We start from the raw sequence: 15,518 nt of genomic DNA, 5'->3' as shown, positions 1-15,518 counted from the left end.
CTGAGGGCTCGCGGAACGATGCATCAGCTGCGCGCTAGGAAATATCAAGGGAACATCAGCCTCTTGACAGTTCTAGATTGGGATGTTCTTTGTTTTGAAACGTCTGAGATTTTGAAACTTGATTTCACTGCCTCTCTCCATCCTGCACATGGGAGCAGCGCTGCTGAGCACCCGGTCGTACAGGGGAAATAATTTAGACAGTGTGACTCCCTGGAGCTCTGCTGCGAAGTCCAGATTCACAGAGAGCGGATACCAGTGGCTCTGCAGGGGAAGAGAGCAGTATTCCTGTAAAAGGAGGCTGTAAGTGCTCCTGATTTAATTTGAGAGTGTCATTACTCCTGATTTAATTTGAGAGTGCTGCCTGGATAGCTTAACTGTTGTTCTTCAGAAGACAGACAAGCCGTCTTGCCTGGGCCAGTGAGCGTCTCTCCTGCGGTTCAGGTTCCAGGTGTCGGGCCTCACTGGCGCGGCTCAGCAGCGATGTTACTCCTGGATTAATTAGCTAGGAGGCTCCCCGCGACCTCACCAGTCTGAGTCTTGTGCATTCTCTCTGGGAATCGGGCCAGTGCACTGTGGGCTGGAGGGGAGGAGGAGTTGGGGGGGGAAAAGACACGGATCTCCGATCCCAAGTATAGAGAGAGATCTGCAGCAGGTTTGCATAAGTCCTGATACTGCAGCACTCTCCGAGCGAATACAGGTGTTGATTTTTCACGACAAAGAGGAGCTTTTCAGAGCTGAGCAGACAGGCACAGCATGGTAACTGAGCGACACAGATTCACTGCAAAGCCACGAGACAGGAGTTTTACCGAGTAAGAGTAAAAAAACAGCAGCCCATAACGGGTCACCGAGATTCAGCGGTTTCCTGTTATTGCCTTTCTAACTGCTGTCACTTCCTGCGGCTGCACTGCCTCGACTGCACTCTCTCTCTCCTCCTGTCAATTCTGCAATAGGACAGGTCCTGCTCCACAGCACTTGACTCCATTTCAGGTTTTTGGTTTCACTGGCATCTGTATGAATCTTCCTGATGCAGCAGACAGTCGGTGTGTTTATAACCTCATTTTGACTTCATGCATCTGTTGATGCAAATATGTGAGGAGGAGAGCTCAAAAGGAGCCTGAAATTGCTGTGCTCGGGGCCAGGGCATGTGGAACAACTCTGACTCGGTATTGAAGGCTTAAGAGAATGGCTATCCTACCTCCTGAGCCTGCTGACCCCTACTCCTACTGCTACCGTTACCATTACTGTTATTGCTACTATTCCTGTTAGTTTCACTAGCTTTACCAGAACTGGGCGCACCCTTGACCACTCTCCCAGTCAGCCCGGACCCATATGGGAATCTCAACATTCCAAGCATTTAATCCCATAATTACTGTACGGCAGGTGATGCTATTCACAAGTGCCAGCCGTCCCGACGTTGGCCCCTAGGGGCAGCCCACTCGTCACTGCAGCCCCCTCATGAGTCGGCCTGCTGCACTGGTAACACCTGGTGTGGGTTGAAGTTCTTTGCAGTGACTGCCTGGTCTGTTGGCCTGGAGTGCGATGGGGAAGACTTGTGCAGTGATAAAGAGTGTGCTTCTCTCGGCCTGCTGTTCTCGGCTCCAGTCCAGCAACTCCTCTGCCTCTTTCAGACTGTTTGATCCAGTTAAACCAGTTCCAATGAGCTGTTCTACTCTACCCTAAAGTGTCGGAGAGAACCAGCTGGATTCTGAGACTCGGGGACCGATTCAGGTTTTATTCTAAGCCGTTCTGTTCACTGTGTTGCTCGTCCGCAGTGCAGTGCTGTGAAATTAAGTGCTGGGATTTCTCTGTAGCCTGTGTGCTCCTTGAGAGGAGGTGCTTCTGCCCTGAGTCGAGGGGTCCTGATGTCTGTTCTGTCCGCAGGCAGCTGCAGCTGGAGCAGCAGAGGCAGGAACAGCTGGAGAGGGAGCGGCTGGAGAGGGAGAGACAGGCCTCCGTCCCAGGTGAGGAGAGGACTCAGACAGGTGTGGCCTGTGGTTGTATAAAAGTTGAGAACCCAGGCCAGGACTGGAGTGGAAGTGGTTATCGGCTACAGGTGCTGAAGTAGGACTTTACTCCATTTAATCACTTTTCGCAGAACAGGAATGCTGGTCCTTCCCTTTACGGAGAACAGCACCTCGGTTGTATTGTGTTCCCTTAGCAGAGAGAGCCAGCTTTAGACTCTCGGTGACAGTTGTTCGAAATGTGTTGATCCTCTCCTTTCTCTCCGTTTCTTCTTCAGCAGCCCCGCCTGCCCCTCCTCCAGCCCCAGGGGGCCCCCCTGGTCCGCCCGGGCCCCCTCCACCTCCAGGGCCCCCACCCCCACCAGGACCCCCACCTCCCTCGGGGGTCGGCCCCCCTCCCGCCCCTCCTCTCCCCTCGGGACCGGCAGCCGGCTCGGGGGCTGGCGGGGGCGCCTCTGGCCTTGCGGCGGCGCTGGCGGGAGCCAAGCTGAAAAAGGTGGCCAAGGTAAAGGCAGGGTCAGAGGTCAGGGGTCAGGTGCAGAAAAGCAGACAACCCAGTTTAAAGGCCAAGAAAATCGACCTTATCTTTCTGTACACTATTCTGCTGTAGTGTTCTGCTTAAGTTAAGAAGCTGAAGCGTCGGTAAGCAGCCTGACGGGTCTATTTTAAAAATAAAAGGATGTTGTATGTCCCCTCTTACATACTTTTTGTCCTGGGAAGCTTGGTATGCCTTCATATTAATGATATTTTAGATCCAGCTTGGTTGATTATGTTGTCCGATTCTCCTTATTACATCTTTCAGAACCCAGCAGTAATGCAGTAGATGTAACTGATGTTCTGCACATCTGGTCAGTTCCGGATGAGTGTTCTCGCACGGCCACTGTGCACAGCAGTGCTCTGCTTTCTGAGCTCCCTGCCGTGTGTGACGACATTGCTGCTCTCTCCCCCCGCCTGCAGGAAGACAGCACAGGGGCAGGCTCTGGGCCCAAAGCTGACAACGGCCGCAATAGCATCTCCCTACCAGCAGGGGGCGGCGGCGGCAGCGGTGGTGGTGGTGGTGGAGGAGGAGGAGGAGGCGGGCTCATGGACGAAATGAGTGCCATCCTTGCCCGCAGGTGAGTGCGTCTTGGGGCTGTAACAGGGGCCTGACGCTCAGCCGGGGGGAGAACAGGAAAAATATCCACTGCTGCGGAGTTGACTGTTTACAGTGGGCGGCTAATGATATTCAAACATGTGGAGGGATTTGGACACCGGAAACAGGATGAGTAAGAGGACAGAGATGTATACATCCGCGGGAAATCTCAGAATTTATCTGGGAATGTCCTGCAGAATAATGAGAGCTGATCCTGGGGGAACTGTGAAAAGGGAGAGTAGTTTAGACTCTGGGCTGATGGGCTGAACCGTGACTTAGGAACTCTGGAGAAATGCACAGAAATGAAACCAGCAAGGAAAGAGATCTGAAGTCCTGAAGGTTGTTGTTCTTGAAGTTGTGAATCGCATATCTGGCCTTCAGTCGGAGCTGGTGAATACACAGATGCCACTCCAGGACAGGACAGTGGAAGAGGGAAGAGGGAAGTGGGCAAGTGCCATAATCACTCAGGGGCTGGTGAAGACTGCTGCTGAAGCCTTTCCTAATTGCTCTTCCTCAGGAGAAAAGCAGTGACCAAGAGTGAAAAGCCTGTAGTGAAGAAGGAGGAGGATTCTGCCAATGTGAGTACCCCCACACCCCGTCCCGAGACCTGGATACTGTGCTTTTTAGTCTCTCCTGGACCCACAAGTGGTAACCTTTTCTCTCTTCCTTCCCCATGGCTTCTACGCTTCGTCCCTCGACTCTCACCCTCGTGCCCTCTCTCTCTCTGCAGGATGAGTCCGAGTCTTCTGGTGCAAAGCCCTTCGGCCAGAGTGGTGAGTTAAAGTGGGACAGTGGAGGTCTGGGCTCTGTGTATTGCTATGTGGCCAACAGTCTGGATCCTGGGTTCAGGACACTGGAATTTTAGGCCCGGTCTTCACACAGTTATAGCTATGCAACTCCCCCATTGAAAGATGACCTTCTACAGGCTCCAGACAGCTGCTGCGTTCGCTTCTGTGTCAAACACTGCCTCCCAGTGGCCAGTCAGGGGCACTGCATGCAGAAATGCTCCTTTTGCCCCAGGGTAGCTCAGTAAAAAAATTGTTTGCTCCCTGTCGGGTGTCACACATCCCAGGCTCATGTATAGCCTGTACAGAGGAAGTATGTATGAACTGCAGCTGATTTTTGTCCTGGGCTCCTGCCAGTCCAGTCCAGTCCAGTCCAGTCCAGTCCAGTCCAGTCCAGTCCAGTCCAGTCAGGAGTTTAACTGTGTCTCTGGCTCTTTCTCTTTCAGACTCGTTCAAGAAGCCCTGGGAGAAAGCTGCCACCATGCCCAGGTACAGGCTTGTTCTTAGTGTTACTGAATGTATTACTGAACCTTGAAATGTCAAATTGCACCAGGCTGGGAAAAGATGGGGACCTCCCAGACATCTCAGCCAGTAGCGAGCAGGCAGAGGTCTGTGATCACGGGTTCGAGCCTGGGTCACGTGGCCAGCAGACCATGACCAGGATTTCCCTGAGCCTGCGGTTCCTCACTGCTCCCTGTGCGCAGGCGCAGGGCTCACAGAGATGACCCAGACAGGAAGAGACAGCTGGCTGGCCGTGCCAAATCATAGCCAGTAATAGCCGGTGTTAGAGAACTTAAAAGGAGCTCTTGTGTATACTTTTCCCCCTTTTCAGATAAAAGGTCAATTTCTCTTCTCTAGGTTTGAAAGAGAGGACAGAGGCCCAAGCCAGAATGAGTAAATGTTTCTCTTAATAACTACAGACTGTTGGAAACTAACACTACACAGGAACTGTTAATATTTTAACATGTGGCGCCTGGTTGCCTACAATAGGGGACGTTGCTCTTTTTCCCTGTAGAGCAGAGGAGGGGCTCATGGGGTCTCTCCCAGACTCCACCGTCTGTGCCCTCTGGCTGTAGTCTTGTCTGTCTTCTTCTGTCCTTCTGTCTGCACGAGGTTCAGGTGGGTTGACAAACCCTGCATGATGAGAAACAAGCCTGACAGCAGTGCCACGATGCACTGGGCTCGTGTGCCTTTCATCACACTCAGTGCCAGAGACACGCTGGGCGCTAGGAATCAAACAGCCTGATTGGAGCACATGAGATTCTGATTGGAAACAGACAAAACCATCAACTGCTCTCATGAGCACACAGAACGCATGAGAGCAGACAGTAACTTAATAAGAAGTAAAGATCTAAAGTGGATTTCAAGACATCACATATGTAAGAAAAATACCTGGAAATTATTTTAAATGAAAATGAAGAAGAATATTATTATTATAATTAAGTTATAATTATTAAACATGGTAATGATATAGTACATAAAAGCAGAAAGACTTAACAGCTGTTTGAGATGGAAGAGTATGAATACTACGTTTGTCTCGGTTCCCACTGTGTTCGAATACCCAGTGGTGGTGTTGCAGTGGGTGGTGGTGCTGGAGGCTTGGTCAGTGTACAGATCCAGGCCCTGCCCTGCCCTGTATCACTGAGCCACAGCCACAGCAGAGTGTGGGCTCTGTCCCGCCCGCGAGCGTCCCAGTGTGAGCATGTGTGTTCCTCTCAAACAGGAATAACTCCGTGCCAAAGAGCCTGGACTCCAGCAGCTCCCCGGTCAGCAGCAGCCCCAGGTAGACCGAGCTGGGCCGGCGCCCTGCTGCCAGACTGCTGCATCTGCGCTGCTCTTCTGGGTTCTGGGCGCGAGCTGTGGTGGCTTTTTGTCTGAGGGGGCGGCTCCAGTCCCTGCAGTGTGGCCTGCGTGGGGCGCTGGGCTCAGACCTCAGACCTCAGACCTCAGCGCCTGTCTGGCTGACCCCTGAGGGGCTTTGCCAGACCAGGTGTTTGCTGGATCTCTCTGCACACTGGCTGTCAGAAGCAGCCTGCAGGACCAAGGATCCCTCTTTATTGTAGACTTCTGAGTCACAGCTGCGGCACTCTTGCCCCGCGCTCTGTGGCCAGTGTCGGTGTTGCTGCAGTGCCCAGACTGCATCCTTGGAGGTTATCAAAACCTGTGCTGCTGTGCTGAGGCTGCAGAATTGCTTTACCTGTGAGCACAGGCACACCTGTGTTCGGACAGGCGTCCATTTCCCTGCCTCTATGTGCTCCCTCTGTACAGTACAGAATTGCACTGGGCTCTGGATCCCAGATTTGCTGTGTGTGAGAAGTGTGCTGAGCTGTGCTGGTGTCCATCTGGTTGTCAAGGGTGGTGGTGGTGGGCGGGTCTGTGGTTGTTGGGTTGCCGTGGCGCTGGGTGTCTGTTGCCACAGCAGCGATGTGTTGCCATGGCGCTAGATGTCTGCCGCCGCACCTGCAGATGTGCACATGTGCTCGACGAGGAGATCTCTCAGGTGACAAGTTTGCAGTGTCCTTCTCTTGTGTTGTCGTCCCCTGGTCTCTGAACAGGGTGAAGTCAGCAGTCAGCTCCAGCGATGGAGGCAGCGCTGAGGACTCGGATATGGAGCGCATCAAACAGGTGAGCACAGGGTCTCTCGTCCCTCCAGGGGGCGCCTCCCCTCATCGTGTGAAGTGTGGGGGCCTGACCCCCCCCCCCCAACCCGTTTCACCCAGAACTCTCACCCAGACGTACCCAGGTTCTAGAAGACGAGCTAGGTTTTCCCTCCTCCCTTTGCTCGACCCGGTGAGATGGTGAAGTCTTCACTGCATATCCAAGGGAGGGGCTGTAGCCAGTGGCCACCCGCAGTGTTAGTCCAGCCTGGTCCCAGCAGCTCTGACCAAGAGTCTCCCTTTGCTCCCGCCCGCAGGAGCTGCTGGAGGAGGTGCGGAAGGAGCTGCAGAAAGTCAAGGAGGAGATCATTAGCGGTAAGCACTCACCCCTGTCTGCTGGCGGCCCTTGGGACTTGTGAGTGCAGACTGCACCACCTGCCACACGGGGGAAACAGCAAGCTTTTGTGTTGTTTTTTTTAAAGAAAAAATAAGAATGCAGCAGCAAAATAGGAACCAGAGGGCACGAGTGGGGACTGTCCACCTGAATTTAAAACAGAAAAGAGGAGGCGCTTCTTTACACAAAGAGTGGTGGGAGTATGCAACAAGCTCCTCGGCCATGCTATTGAAGCCCGTACTCTGACTTCTTTTAAAAAAACAGCTGGATGAGATCAATTAATTACTAATTACTAATTGGTAACCTTTCTCCTGTGTCCTTGGCCTTTTCCCCTGCCCTGAGTACTTATCTCTCTGTCTGAGCCTCTCAGGTGTGTGAATGCTAGACAGACCTTTCCAGTTTTCCGCTGTCTGCAGGGAGATCGAATTTAAAGACGAAGATTAACCCCCAAAGCAGATTAAAAGAAGGATTGTCTTCTGTAAAGGAGTCCGCCTGTGCAAATCATTCAACAGGGTTTTATATTTAGTCCTTATTTTTAAAACTCCTCCAGGCCGCAGTCGGAGAGGCTAAGCCTTCTCTGGAAGAAGGTTCAGACCCAACCAAGGAGCAGGAGGGAGGACAGCAAGGTGATGAATAAATTCAGAGGGGTGGGGAATCTGCTCAGTTCATAAGATTTACTCCTCCGGGCCCGGAAGCCCAAACTGGGTTTTATCCTTTTTCTTCAGAAGGTTTTTTTTTCCAGCAGCATTCAGAATGATCCAGTGGAAACGATGATAAATACAGGCTGAGTTCTCTTTTGTCCCGTTCGATGAGCCAATAAATATTCTGAAGGAGCACAACAGAGGTGACAGATTTCGAGGCCGTTCGGCTCATTTGCCCCATTAGATAGCAGACAGTTGATCCCAGCGTCTCGCCCTGAAGCAGGTCAGAACTTGTTCCACACTCCCACAACTCATTGTGTAGCAAGGTGCCTCTGTTACTCCGTTTTAACAGTTTTAAATACTGTACACTTCCACTCCGTGATCTATATGTAGGTGATCCTCTGGGTTGTGAAGCGTGGGGGTGCCCGTGATCGCGTTCCTTCGCTCACTCTCTTCCTCGCTCTCTCCTTCTGTCACAGCATTCATCCAGGAGCTGCAGAAGAGGGGCTCCTCGTAGTGGCTCAGCTGCACAGCAGGACCTGCAGCACGCTGGAGGGAGCCTGGAGGAGGCCGGCACTGCCGAGCCCCAGCCACCGAACCAGGCACCCCTCAACCCCACCCCCGCCCCCCTCCCCTCCCCCCTCCCCCCTCCGCCAAGACCAGACGGGGGGGGGGGCGCAGCCCAGAGCGGGCGGCTCTCACCTCCCCGTACCCCGATTCTTCACGCGCGGTTTTAGAACCACTGCTGAGCCCCGCGACGCCCTCGTCAGCCGCGGAGCCACTTTCGCTTCGTTTTCTTAGCCGGGGGGGTGTTTTCCCATTCATTTCTTTACTGCGTCCCCCCCCCCCCAGTGCTCCCGGGGTCTTCGGCGCTGCCAGGAAGGAGCCCCCCGTGCCGTGAAAGAGGAAGGGAGCGCAGGCCTCGCCTTCCTCCCCGCGCCTCCTGGCGGAGCTCGGCCGCAGCCTTCGCAGCTCGCCCAGGTCGAGCCCCCCCCTGACAGAGCTCCGCGGGTTTGGACGAGGTCTGCAGGGAATACCGGGGTGGGCGTGACGCAGGGGGGGGATCCGAGTGGGGACGCCCTCTCCGGCACTGGACTCCCAGGTTCCCAGGTGGGACAGTCTTCTTCGTTCTTGAGTTCGAAGGAGAGCGGGTGTCCAGGGCGGGTTGACCTTCAGTGCGCCTGTGCCAGTGGGGGTGCATGTGGGAGGGGTGGGGGGGGGGGGTTGCAGAAGAGGCGATTGAAGTCCCAGCAGCCAGATCGGACCCAAAAAAATGATGTTAAGTCAAGTCTTTAAGAAGCACCAGCTCCGGACCCGGGGGAGCGCAGAGCTGGTCCTCTGTGCTCGTGGGTAATTCCGTCTGTTCGCTTCTGAGCTCCTTTCAGAGGCCTTACAAGAAGTGTGGGGTCGCTCCGCCTTCCGCACCTAAGGGCTGGGATATTCCGGCTCCATGATGGGCCGAGAGCCGGCGAGGGCAGGACCTCCTTCCCGCTGGCGCCCTCTGCTGTGTGGAAGGCAAGGGGCCGCGGCTGGAGAGAGGAGCACATAAGGGGCGGGTCTGGGCTTGAACCCCAACATATCAAGAACTCAGGGATGAGCAGGGTGCGGCGCTGCACCTGCGGGTGTGGGTCGGGGGCGGGCAGCGTCCTCCCCCCCCTCCTGTCCGACAGGCACGCCTGAGGCTCCAGCCTGTCCTCCCCCTCCAGTGGCTCGGGCCGGACCGGGCCTGGCCAGGGAGCCTGAGTCAGGGTTCCCACCACCACCCCCCCCCACGTCGGACTGTGGCAGTAAGGCTGTGCCTTTCCTTAAGCACGAAAAACTGGCGGGCACATATCCAGACAATCGAAGGGAACGCACAGCTCTTCTGTCTAGTCTAGGACAGGGCTGGTTCTTTCTGGTCCCAGCTGGGCCTCTTAGCTATAGTCCAGTAACTTCAGTCCAAACATCTGAACAGGTGATGAGATTCACACGCAGCCCGCAGGCGGACAAGAACCGCTGTGCTGTGCTGTCGTTCGGCAACGCGCTTCGTGCTTTCCAGAACATTCCTGCTTTGCAGTAGCGCCCATCTGGCTCCTCCGTAATCATTCCGAGCTGCGCGGGAAAGGATAAGGGGGGCCGGGAATTCGGCAGTATTGTAAGAGGCCCCTGGCCAGCCGATAGCCACAGGACTGAAAGCTGTGCGCCCCTTTCTTCAGCAGGTATTAGGAAGCAGTTGTGGTGGGCACCCGTGTCCTCAGCTGAGCGGGGGGGGCGCAGAGCAGCCTGTAATGCCAGGGGCTCGTCAGCACCCACACTGTGCAGTGTTTGTACAGCTTTGACAATCAGCTGAGATGTCCAGGGGAAACTCCGCTGGCGGCCTCTCCGTTTAGTGCCTGGCGGCTTCCAGGAACACGGGGATCAGGGATCACAGAGCTAGCTTCCAGTCCCTCTGGCACGTCTCCCTGCCCAAAACTTTGGAAACGTACAAGAAAGCCCTTTCCTCTGACATGAGTGATGGCATCTGCCCTGCACGTTGAACAGGGCTTCGTGCTGTGAATGGTGGAGCAGGCAAGGGCAAGCACCCCTCTTGAGCAGGGGGTGTGGCCTCACTGCTGCCCTCTTTGTGATGTCACGGTGATGTCACTCCCAACTAGCAGCAGGGGAGGAAGGGTGATGTCATAGTTGTAGGAATCCCATGGCAGGGTCACAGCTTGGGGATGGAGGTATTGACAGGCAGGTCAAAAACGAGGAAGACGCCGATGGCCAGGGCACAACGCGGAAGCAGACCAGGGAACGCTTGCTGTCGGTTAAGCCTGGATCAAAGGTGCCTTCTCCCGCGTCGAAGGGCAGACTGGGAGCTCCAGCAGTGGTTCTAAGCTTTGCTGTGCTTTTTTGTGTTTGTTTTTATACATGTATATTAAAAGAAGAAAAAAAATGTTTTTTTTTGCCACTCCTGCTAACTGCTTTTGAAATGATATATAATATAGTATATATAGAAATTTCTTTTTGAGGGAAATGAAAATATGATAAATGGTTTCTATTTTATTTGAGATTCATGGTGTAAGGTTAATGGGTTATTTTTTTTGCTGCGATTGATTTTTTTTTTTAATGGGTTTATTGTTTTTCTATTAGACTTTAGCCTTTTTACACTGAATTGTCGGAAGAAACGTGTAGGAGACACTGGATATCAGCGACTGCCTTTATAGCCAAATACAGCTGCTTCCTATAACACACCCGAGTCCGTCTCTTCTTGGGCGCGCAGTGGCTCCTGTTGCCCCTGTGCTGCGGGCTGGTCTTGGGGAGAGGGGTGGGGCTCTGCTCCGCTCCGGCGGGGAGTTGATCCCGGTGGCAGGCCTGGGCCTCCCCCCTCTCCGCCTGGCAGCCCGGCTCCAGCTGGGAGCAGACAGGGAGTAGAAGTCTTCCGTCCATTATCACCACACGGAATACTCCGGGGAAGGGATCCAGACGGGAGCGCCGTCTGGGTGGAGGCTGCATGGTCTGGTCTCAACCCCACATGGCTGTTCTACAGTTTCCACAGCCACGGTGTCCAGGTCCTATAGTGTGTCTCGGTGCCCACTGTAGATGTGTGTGTGTGTGTGTCTTGCAGTGGCTCGGATGCTTGATGTCGGCCCTAAGTCCTAAGTAATGATCACAGGCAATACAGACATTTCTTCACTGACAGCCCTGAAGTAAGCAAAAACAAAAATATATTGGTAATAGCCTTGTTAAATACATGCAGGGGTGCGATCACCATCATTATAAATAAGTAAGGTTTATTCCATGCTGAAAAGAGAAGAAAGAGAACACAACGTTTCGGCCATGGAGCCTTCCTCAGGTGTGAATAAATCTCTTACTTGTTCCTTTGCAGCCGACGCATGCTGACGCAGCTCCCCACCTGAACTATATCATTATAGTTTATTTCTGTCCCAACAAAGCTACCTCCCCTACAGCCGACACACCGCCGACTCCTCGTGGGACAACAGGCCGTGTCTACGGTGGACCTGCGGGACAAGTCCACCTATTAAATGGCGCGCGATTGTGCATTACCTCGTGGTAATGATCCACAACTCGGTCACTGGTCCTCGAGCGCCGGTTTCCCTGACTGCTGAGCTCGAAGTCGAATCCAACCAGCGGGTGGCGTGGGGGGGGCAGCACGGGTCCCGTCGCGCGCGGAAAGGCACGCGCGAGGCTGGCAGCGGACCCGCGGGAGGAGAGACGCGGCGCGAGGGCGGTTGTACAGCTTCGTCCTTTGCTGCTGGACACTGAAGCGAGATGGCAGTTAAGTGTTAAAGTTTGGCTTATTCTAGGCTAAGCGAGTGAAATGTTAACAAATACCCAGTGAGTTTTGGATGCCATGTAAAAACGGGAAAATACCAAAGCTATCGCGCTTTACTCTGAAACGCATCTTGATCATTTCAATTCGTATCATATTCAGATTTTTTATACACAATTGTTTAAACCGATTCAATTTTTTCCTTTTCGCTTTTACGTCTGCGCGAGTTTTTGTTGTATATCAAACAGAGGTTAATGCATCTTTTCGATCGTAGGGACGAGATATAAACTCTCTTTGTTTTGCGTGCTGACTTTCACACTTTGTTTTCACTCTTTGGATCGCTTGCGGTGTGCGGAAGGGAGGCGAGCAGGACGCGGATTTGGAGCTTGAATCCGAAATTCACTTGCAGTTAGTAAGTGGCTCGGCGTGAGTGAGCGCGAGCTGGCCGGGGGGGTGACCTCTGACCCGCGTCTCTCGCCGCTGCGCGTGTGTTTCAGGCCGAGTCGTCCTCGGGGGACAGCCCGGTGCGCAGGTCTGCCCGTCCTAAGCGGAAAGTAAGCTCTTCTTCTGAAGCGAGTTTAGCAGCCTTGAGGGGATACTGTTACCTGAACAGCGACGAGACGAAATGCTTCTGTATTTAGTTCATAATAATAATTATAATAAGGAACAAATAATAGGTTTATTCCATGCTGAAAAGAGAAGAGAGAAAACGCAACGTTTCGGCTGTGGAGCCTTCAGCTGTGAGAAAGACAGGGCAGACGGCGAAGATTAAAGAGCACAGAAAAACAAAAGCTGGGAGGAGGCAGGAGGGGCAGAGAGGGCACTCAGGAAGTGCAAACTGTAGATAATTATAATACCCTTACACTTATATCGCGCTTTTCTGGACTCTCCGCTCAAAGCGCTTTACAGGTAATGGGCGTCCCCTCCACCACCACCACCAGTGTGCAGCCCCACCTGGTTCTGCGATTTATTTATTCGTGCGCCTCAGTTTACTTTGAAATGTCCTCGCATAATGAGCGGTGCACCTCTGACATAAGTGATCCAACGTTTCGTGCCCAGCGTGTCCCCGCTCTCCCCGCAGGTGTGTTACCGGGAGCCCCGGCTGCAGGGGGAGGGGCCCCGGAGGGCGGTAAGTCCCGCTCGCCATCTGTCCGCAGCAACGCGGCCCGGCGGCGGCGCGCAAAGGCATTGCTTGTGTTCCCGCAGCGCCGAGCGAGGAGGAAGCTCGTCTACCCGGACATATTCGACGTTGTCCTGAGGGCCAAGTTTGTCAAGGAGATCGGGGAGCGAACCGTCACGCGGAGGAGAGTAAGTGTTCGCCGGCTGCTCAGAGCGGCGGCGGACCGGTAGGCGGCGCCCTTCCCGTGTTTCCACTCCGGAGCTGCAGCACGGCGAGCGCCAGGCGACACCGCCCTCTGCGCTCGGGGGGCTGTCCTCCGGAGGAGATGTTCAACGGAGCGATCCTGGGCAGGCCAGACAAGCCCGCACAGCGCTCATTCAAATCCAGAAGTGTACCTAGCGCCTGTTAGAGGCAGTCGTGTCAGAGTGGCGCCCCGACAGCCGGTCAGTGTCCTGGGATCGGGATCTCCTGGGCCTCAGTGTGGTGGGGCGGGGGGGCAGAGCAGTCGCGCACAGGCCAGCCCCTTTCCTATCCGTGTGAGGTGTGCTGGGGTGAAGGGCGCTATATATATGGCCATTTATAGAGATCGTGGTTATTATTGAGCTGTCGGATCACATCAGGACCCTGAAACCTCTCATGGAGCTGCCCCGCTGTCGTGATGTTGTGTACCTGTGTGTGTCAGCGGGCTGTGCAGTGATGTTGTGTACCTGTGTGTGTCAGCGGGCTGTGCAGTGATGTTGTGTACCTGTGTGTGTCAGAGATCTGTGCAGTGATGTTGTGTACCTGTGTGTGTCAGCGGGCTGTGCAGTGATGTTGTGTACCTGTGTGTTTCAGTGTGCTGTGCAGTGATGTTGTGTACCTGTGTGTGTCAGCGGGCTGTGCAGTGATGTTGTGTACCTGTGTGTGTCAGCGGGCTGTGCAGTGATGTTGTGTACCTGTGTGTGTCAGCGGGCTGTGCAGTGATGTTGTGTACCTGTGTGTTTCAGTGTGCTGTGCAGTGATGTTGTGTACCTGTGTGTGTCAGCGGGCTGTGCAGTGATGTTGTGTACCTGTGTGTGTCAGCGGGCTGTGCAGTGATGTTGTGTACCTGTGTGTGTCAGAGGGCTGTGCAGTGATGTTGTGTACCTGTGTGTGTCAGCGGGCTGTGCAGTGATGTTGTGTACCTGTGTGTGTCACTGGGCTGTGCAGTGATGTTGTGTACCTGTGTGTGTCAGCGGGCTGTGCAGTGATGTTGTGTGCCAGTGTGGTGTGCAGTGATGTGTACCTGTGTGTGCCTGTGTGCTGTGCAGTGATGTTGTGTACCTCTGTGTTTCAGCGGGCTGTGCAGTGATGTTGTGTACCTCTGTGTGTCAGCGGGCTGTGCAGTGATGTTGTGTACCTGTGTGTGTCAGCGGGCTGTGCAGTGATGTTGTGTACCTGTGTGTGTCAGCGGGCTGTGCAGTGATGTTGTGTACCTGTGTGTCCTCTCAGATACAGGAGGTCCTTCATCAGGATGAGGGTTTTACACATTTGTGTTCCAGCCTGGGCTTCAGCTTGGAGAACATCCGTGGACGAATCAGACACTTCTTTGAGAGAACATGACAGATTTGCTCTGACGTCTTTCTCATGCTTTCTTTGTATTATTAATGTGGTAAAATGGTTTCTGGCCGTCTGCAACTAGATGTTAATACTGTGTTTAAATAAACACTCGTGACTCCCAGGAAGTGCCTCCTGTTCTCAGTTTGAATCGAGGTTCTGAAGAAGCCCGCTGGACTTAGTCAGGTTCCATTGTAGTCTTGGCATTTTAAAACCTAAAAGGTTTAATAGGTTTTTAGTACTTGTAAAATTATAATTAAATATACAGATTCCAGAGGAAAAGCAGTATTCATTCCATTATCCTTCTGTTCACCAGTGTCCGAGCATCCCTAAACACACTCACTCTACTCTTTTCTAGTCTCCTACAGACAGCGATGACCACCCAGTCTGTCCTCCTTTTACTCCAAAGGCTGTATGGAGATTTTCTCTTGATATTGTTGCTGTCCTGCAGCGTCAGCCGGGGTGTGAAAGCGCAGCGCTTACTGAGGCAGAGCCCTCTGGGGCCGTCAGCTGCCGTGCGAGGTGGGCAGTGTTGGCCTGCTGGCCCCTGTCAGAGTCTGCAGTTCAGACAGGATGTTCAGTGAAGATGATTCCCCAGCGGCGGGCCCAGTTCTGTCTCCGTCTGGTTTCCCTTTTCCCGATTACTGGGAGCTGAAAGCCTTTGTAGGCATTTGGATGTCACTGCGAACAGTCTTGTGGAATAAGGAGCCAGTTCCTTATCCCATACAGGGATAGTGATATTAGTGAACCTAGGGGACACAGCGGAAAACAGGAAGATTACTGTTCTGTCCCATCGCCTGGACACGGATCCTGAACATCACTGCGTGCGCAGCGTGACCCTGCTCTATCCCCCTGCTGCTCACAGCCCACTGGAGCTCAGCAGGTGTGTGAGCCTGGCCAGTACCTGGATGGGAGACCTCCTGGGAGAGCTAAGGCTGCTGCTGGAAGAGGTGTTAGTGGGGCCAATAGGGGGCGCTCACCCTGCGGTCTGTGTGTGTTCCAATACTACAGTATAGTGACACTAGGACACTATACTGTAAAGAAGGCACCGCCCTTTGGAA

General features: G+C 53.8%; 1 protein-coding gene across 3 annotated transcripts in view; it reads left to right on the top strand.

Annotated features, from left to right (window-relative positions):
* LOC148838759 (vasodilator-stimulated phosphoprotein-like) overlaps positions 1-10,718 on the top strand; it is a 30,337-nt gene extending 19,619 nt beyond the window's left edge. Inside the window, exons 5-15 of one of the 3 annotated variants that reach the window (XM_088912026.1) lie at positions 1,882-1,961; positions 2,240-2,466; positions 2,919-3,076; positions 3,611-3,671; positions 3,824-3,866; positions 4,325-4,367; positions 4,737-4,772; positions 5,602-5,661; positions 6,434-6,503; positions 6,793-6,850; positions 7,990-10,718. In XM_088912026.1, coding sequence (XP_088768152.1) covers positions 1,882-1,961; positions 2,240-2,466; positions 2,919-3,076; positions 3,611-3,671; positions 3,824-3,866; positions 4,325-4,367; positions 4,737-4,772; positions 5,602-5,661; positions 6,434-6,503; positions 6,793-6,850; positions 7,990-8,027 — 874 coding nt within the window. In that variant the 3' untranslated portion in view covers positions 8,028-10,718. The remainder of the gene's footprint in view (positions 1-1,881; positions 1,962-2,239; positions 2,467-2,918; positions 3,077-3,610; positions 3,672-3,823; positions 3,867-4,324; positions 4,368-4,736; positions 4,773-5,601; positions 5,662-6,433; positions 6,504-6,792; positions 6,851-7,989) is intronic. The other 2 variants (XM_088912027.1, XM_088912028.1) reach the window with 2 other exon arrangements.
* The last annotated feature ends 4,800 nt before the right edge of the window (positions 10,719-15,518 follow it).

Source organism: Atractosteus spatula, chromosome 3 (assembly GCF_055471065.1).
Source record: "Atractosteus spatula isolate fAtrSpa1 chromosome 3, fAtrSpa1.hap1, whole genome shotgun sequence".
In the NCBI taxonomy this organism is placed as follows: domain Eukaryota; kingdom Metazoa; phylum Chordata; class Actinopteri; order Semionotiformes; family Lepisosteidae; genus Atractosteus; species Atractosteus spatula.
Note: the sequence above shows the minus strand (reverse complement) of the source record. Positions and strands in the feature narration are given on the sequence as shown.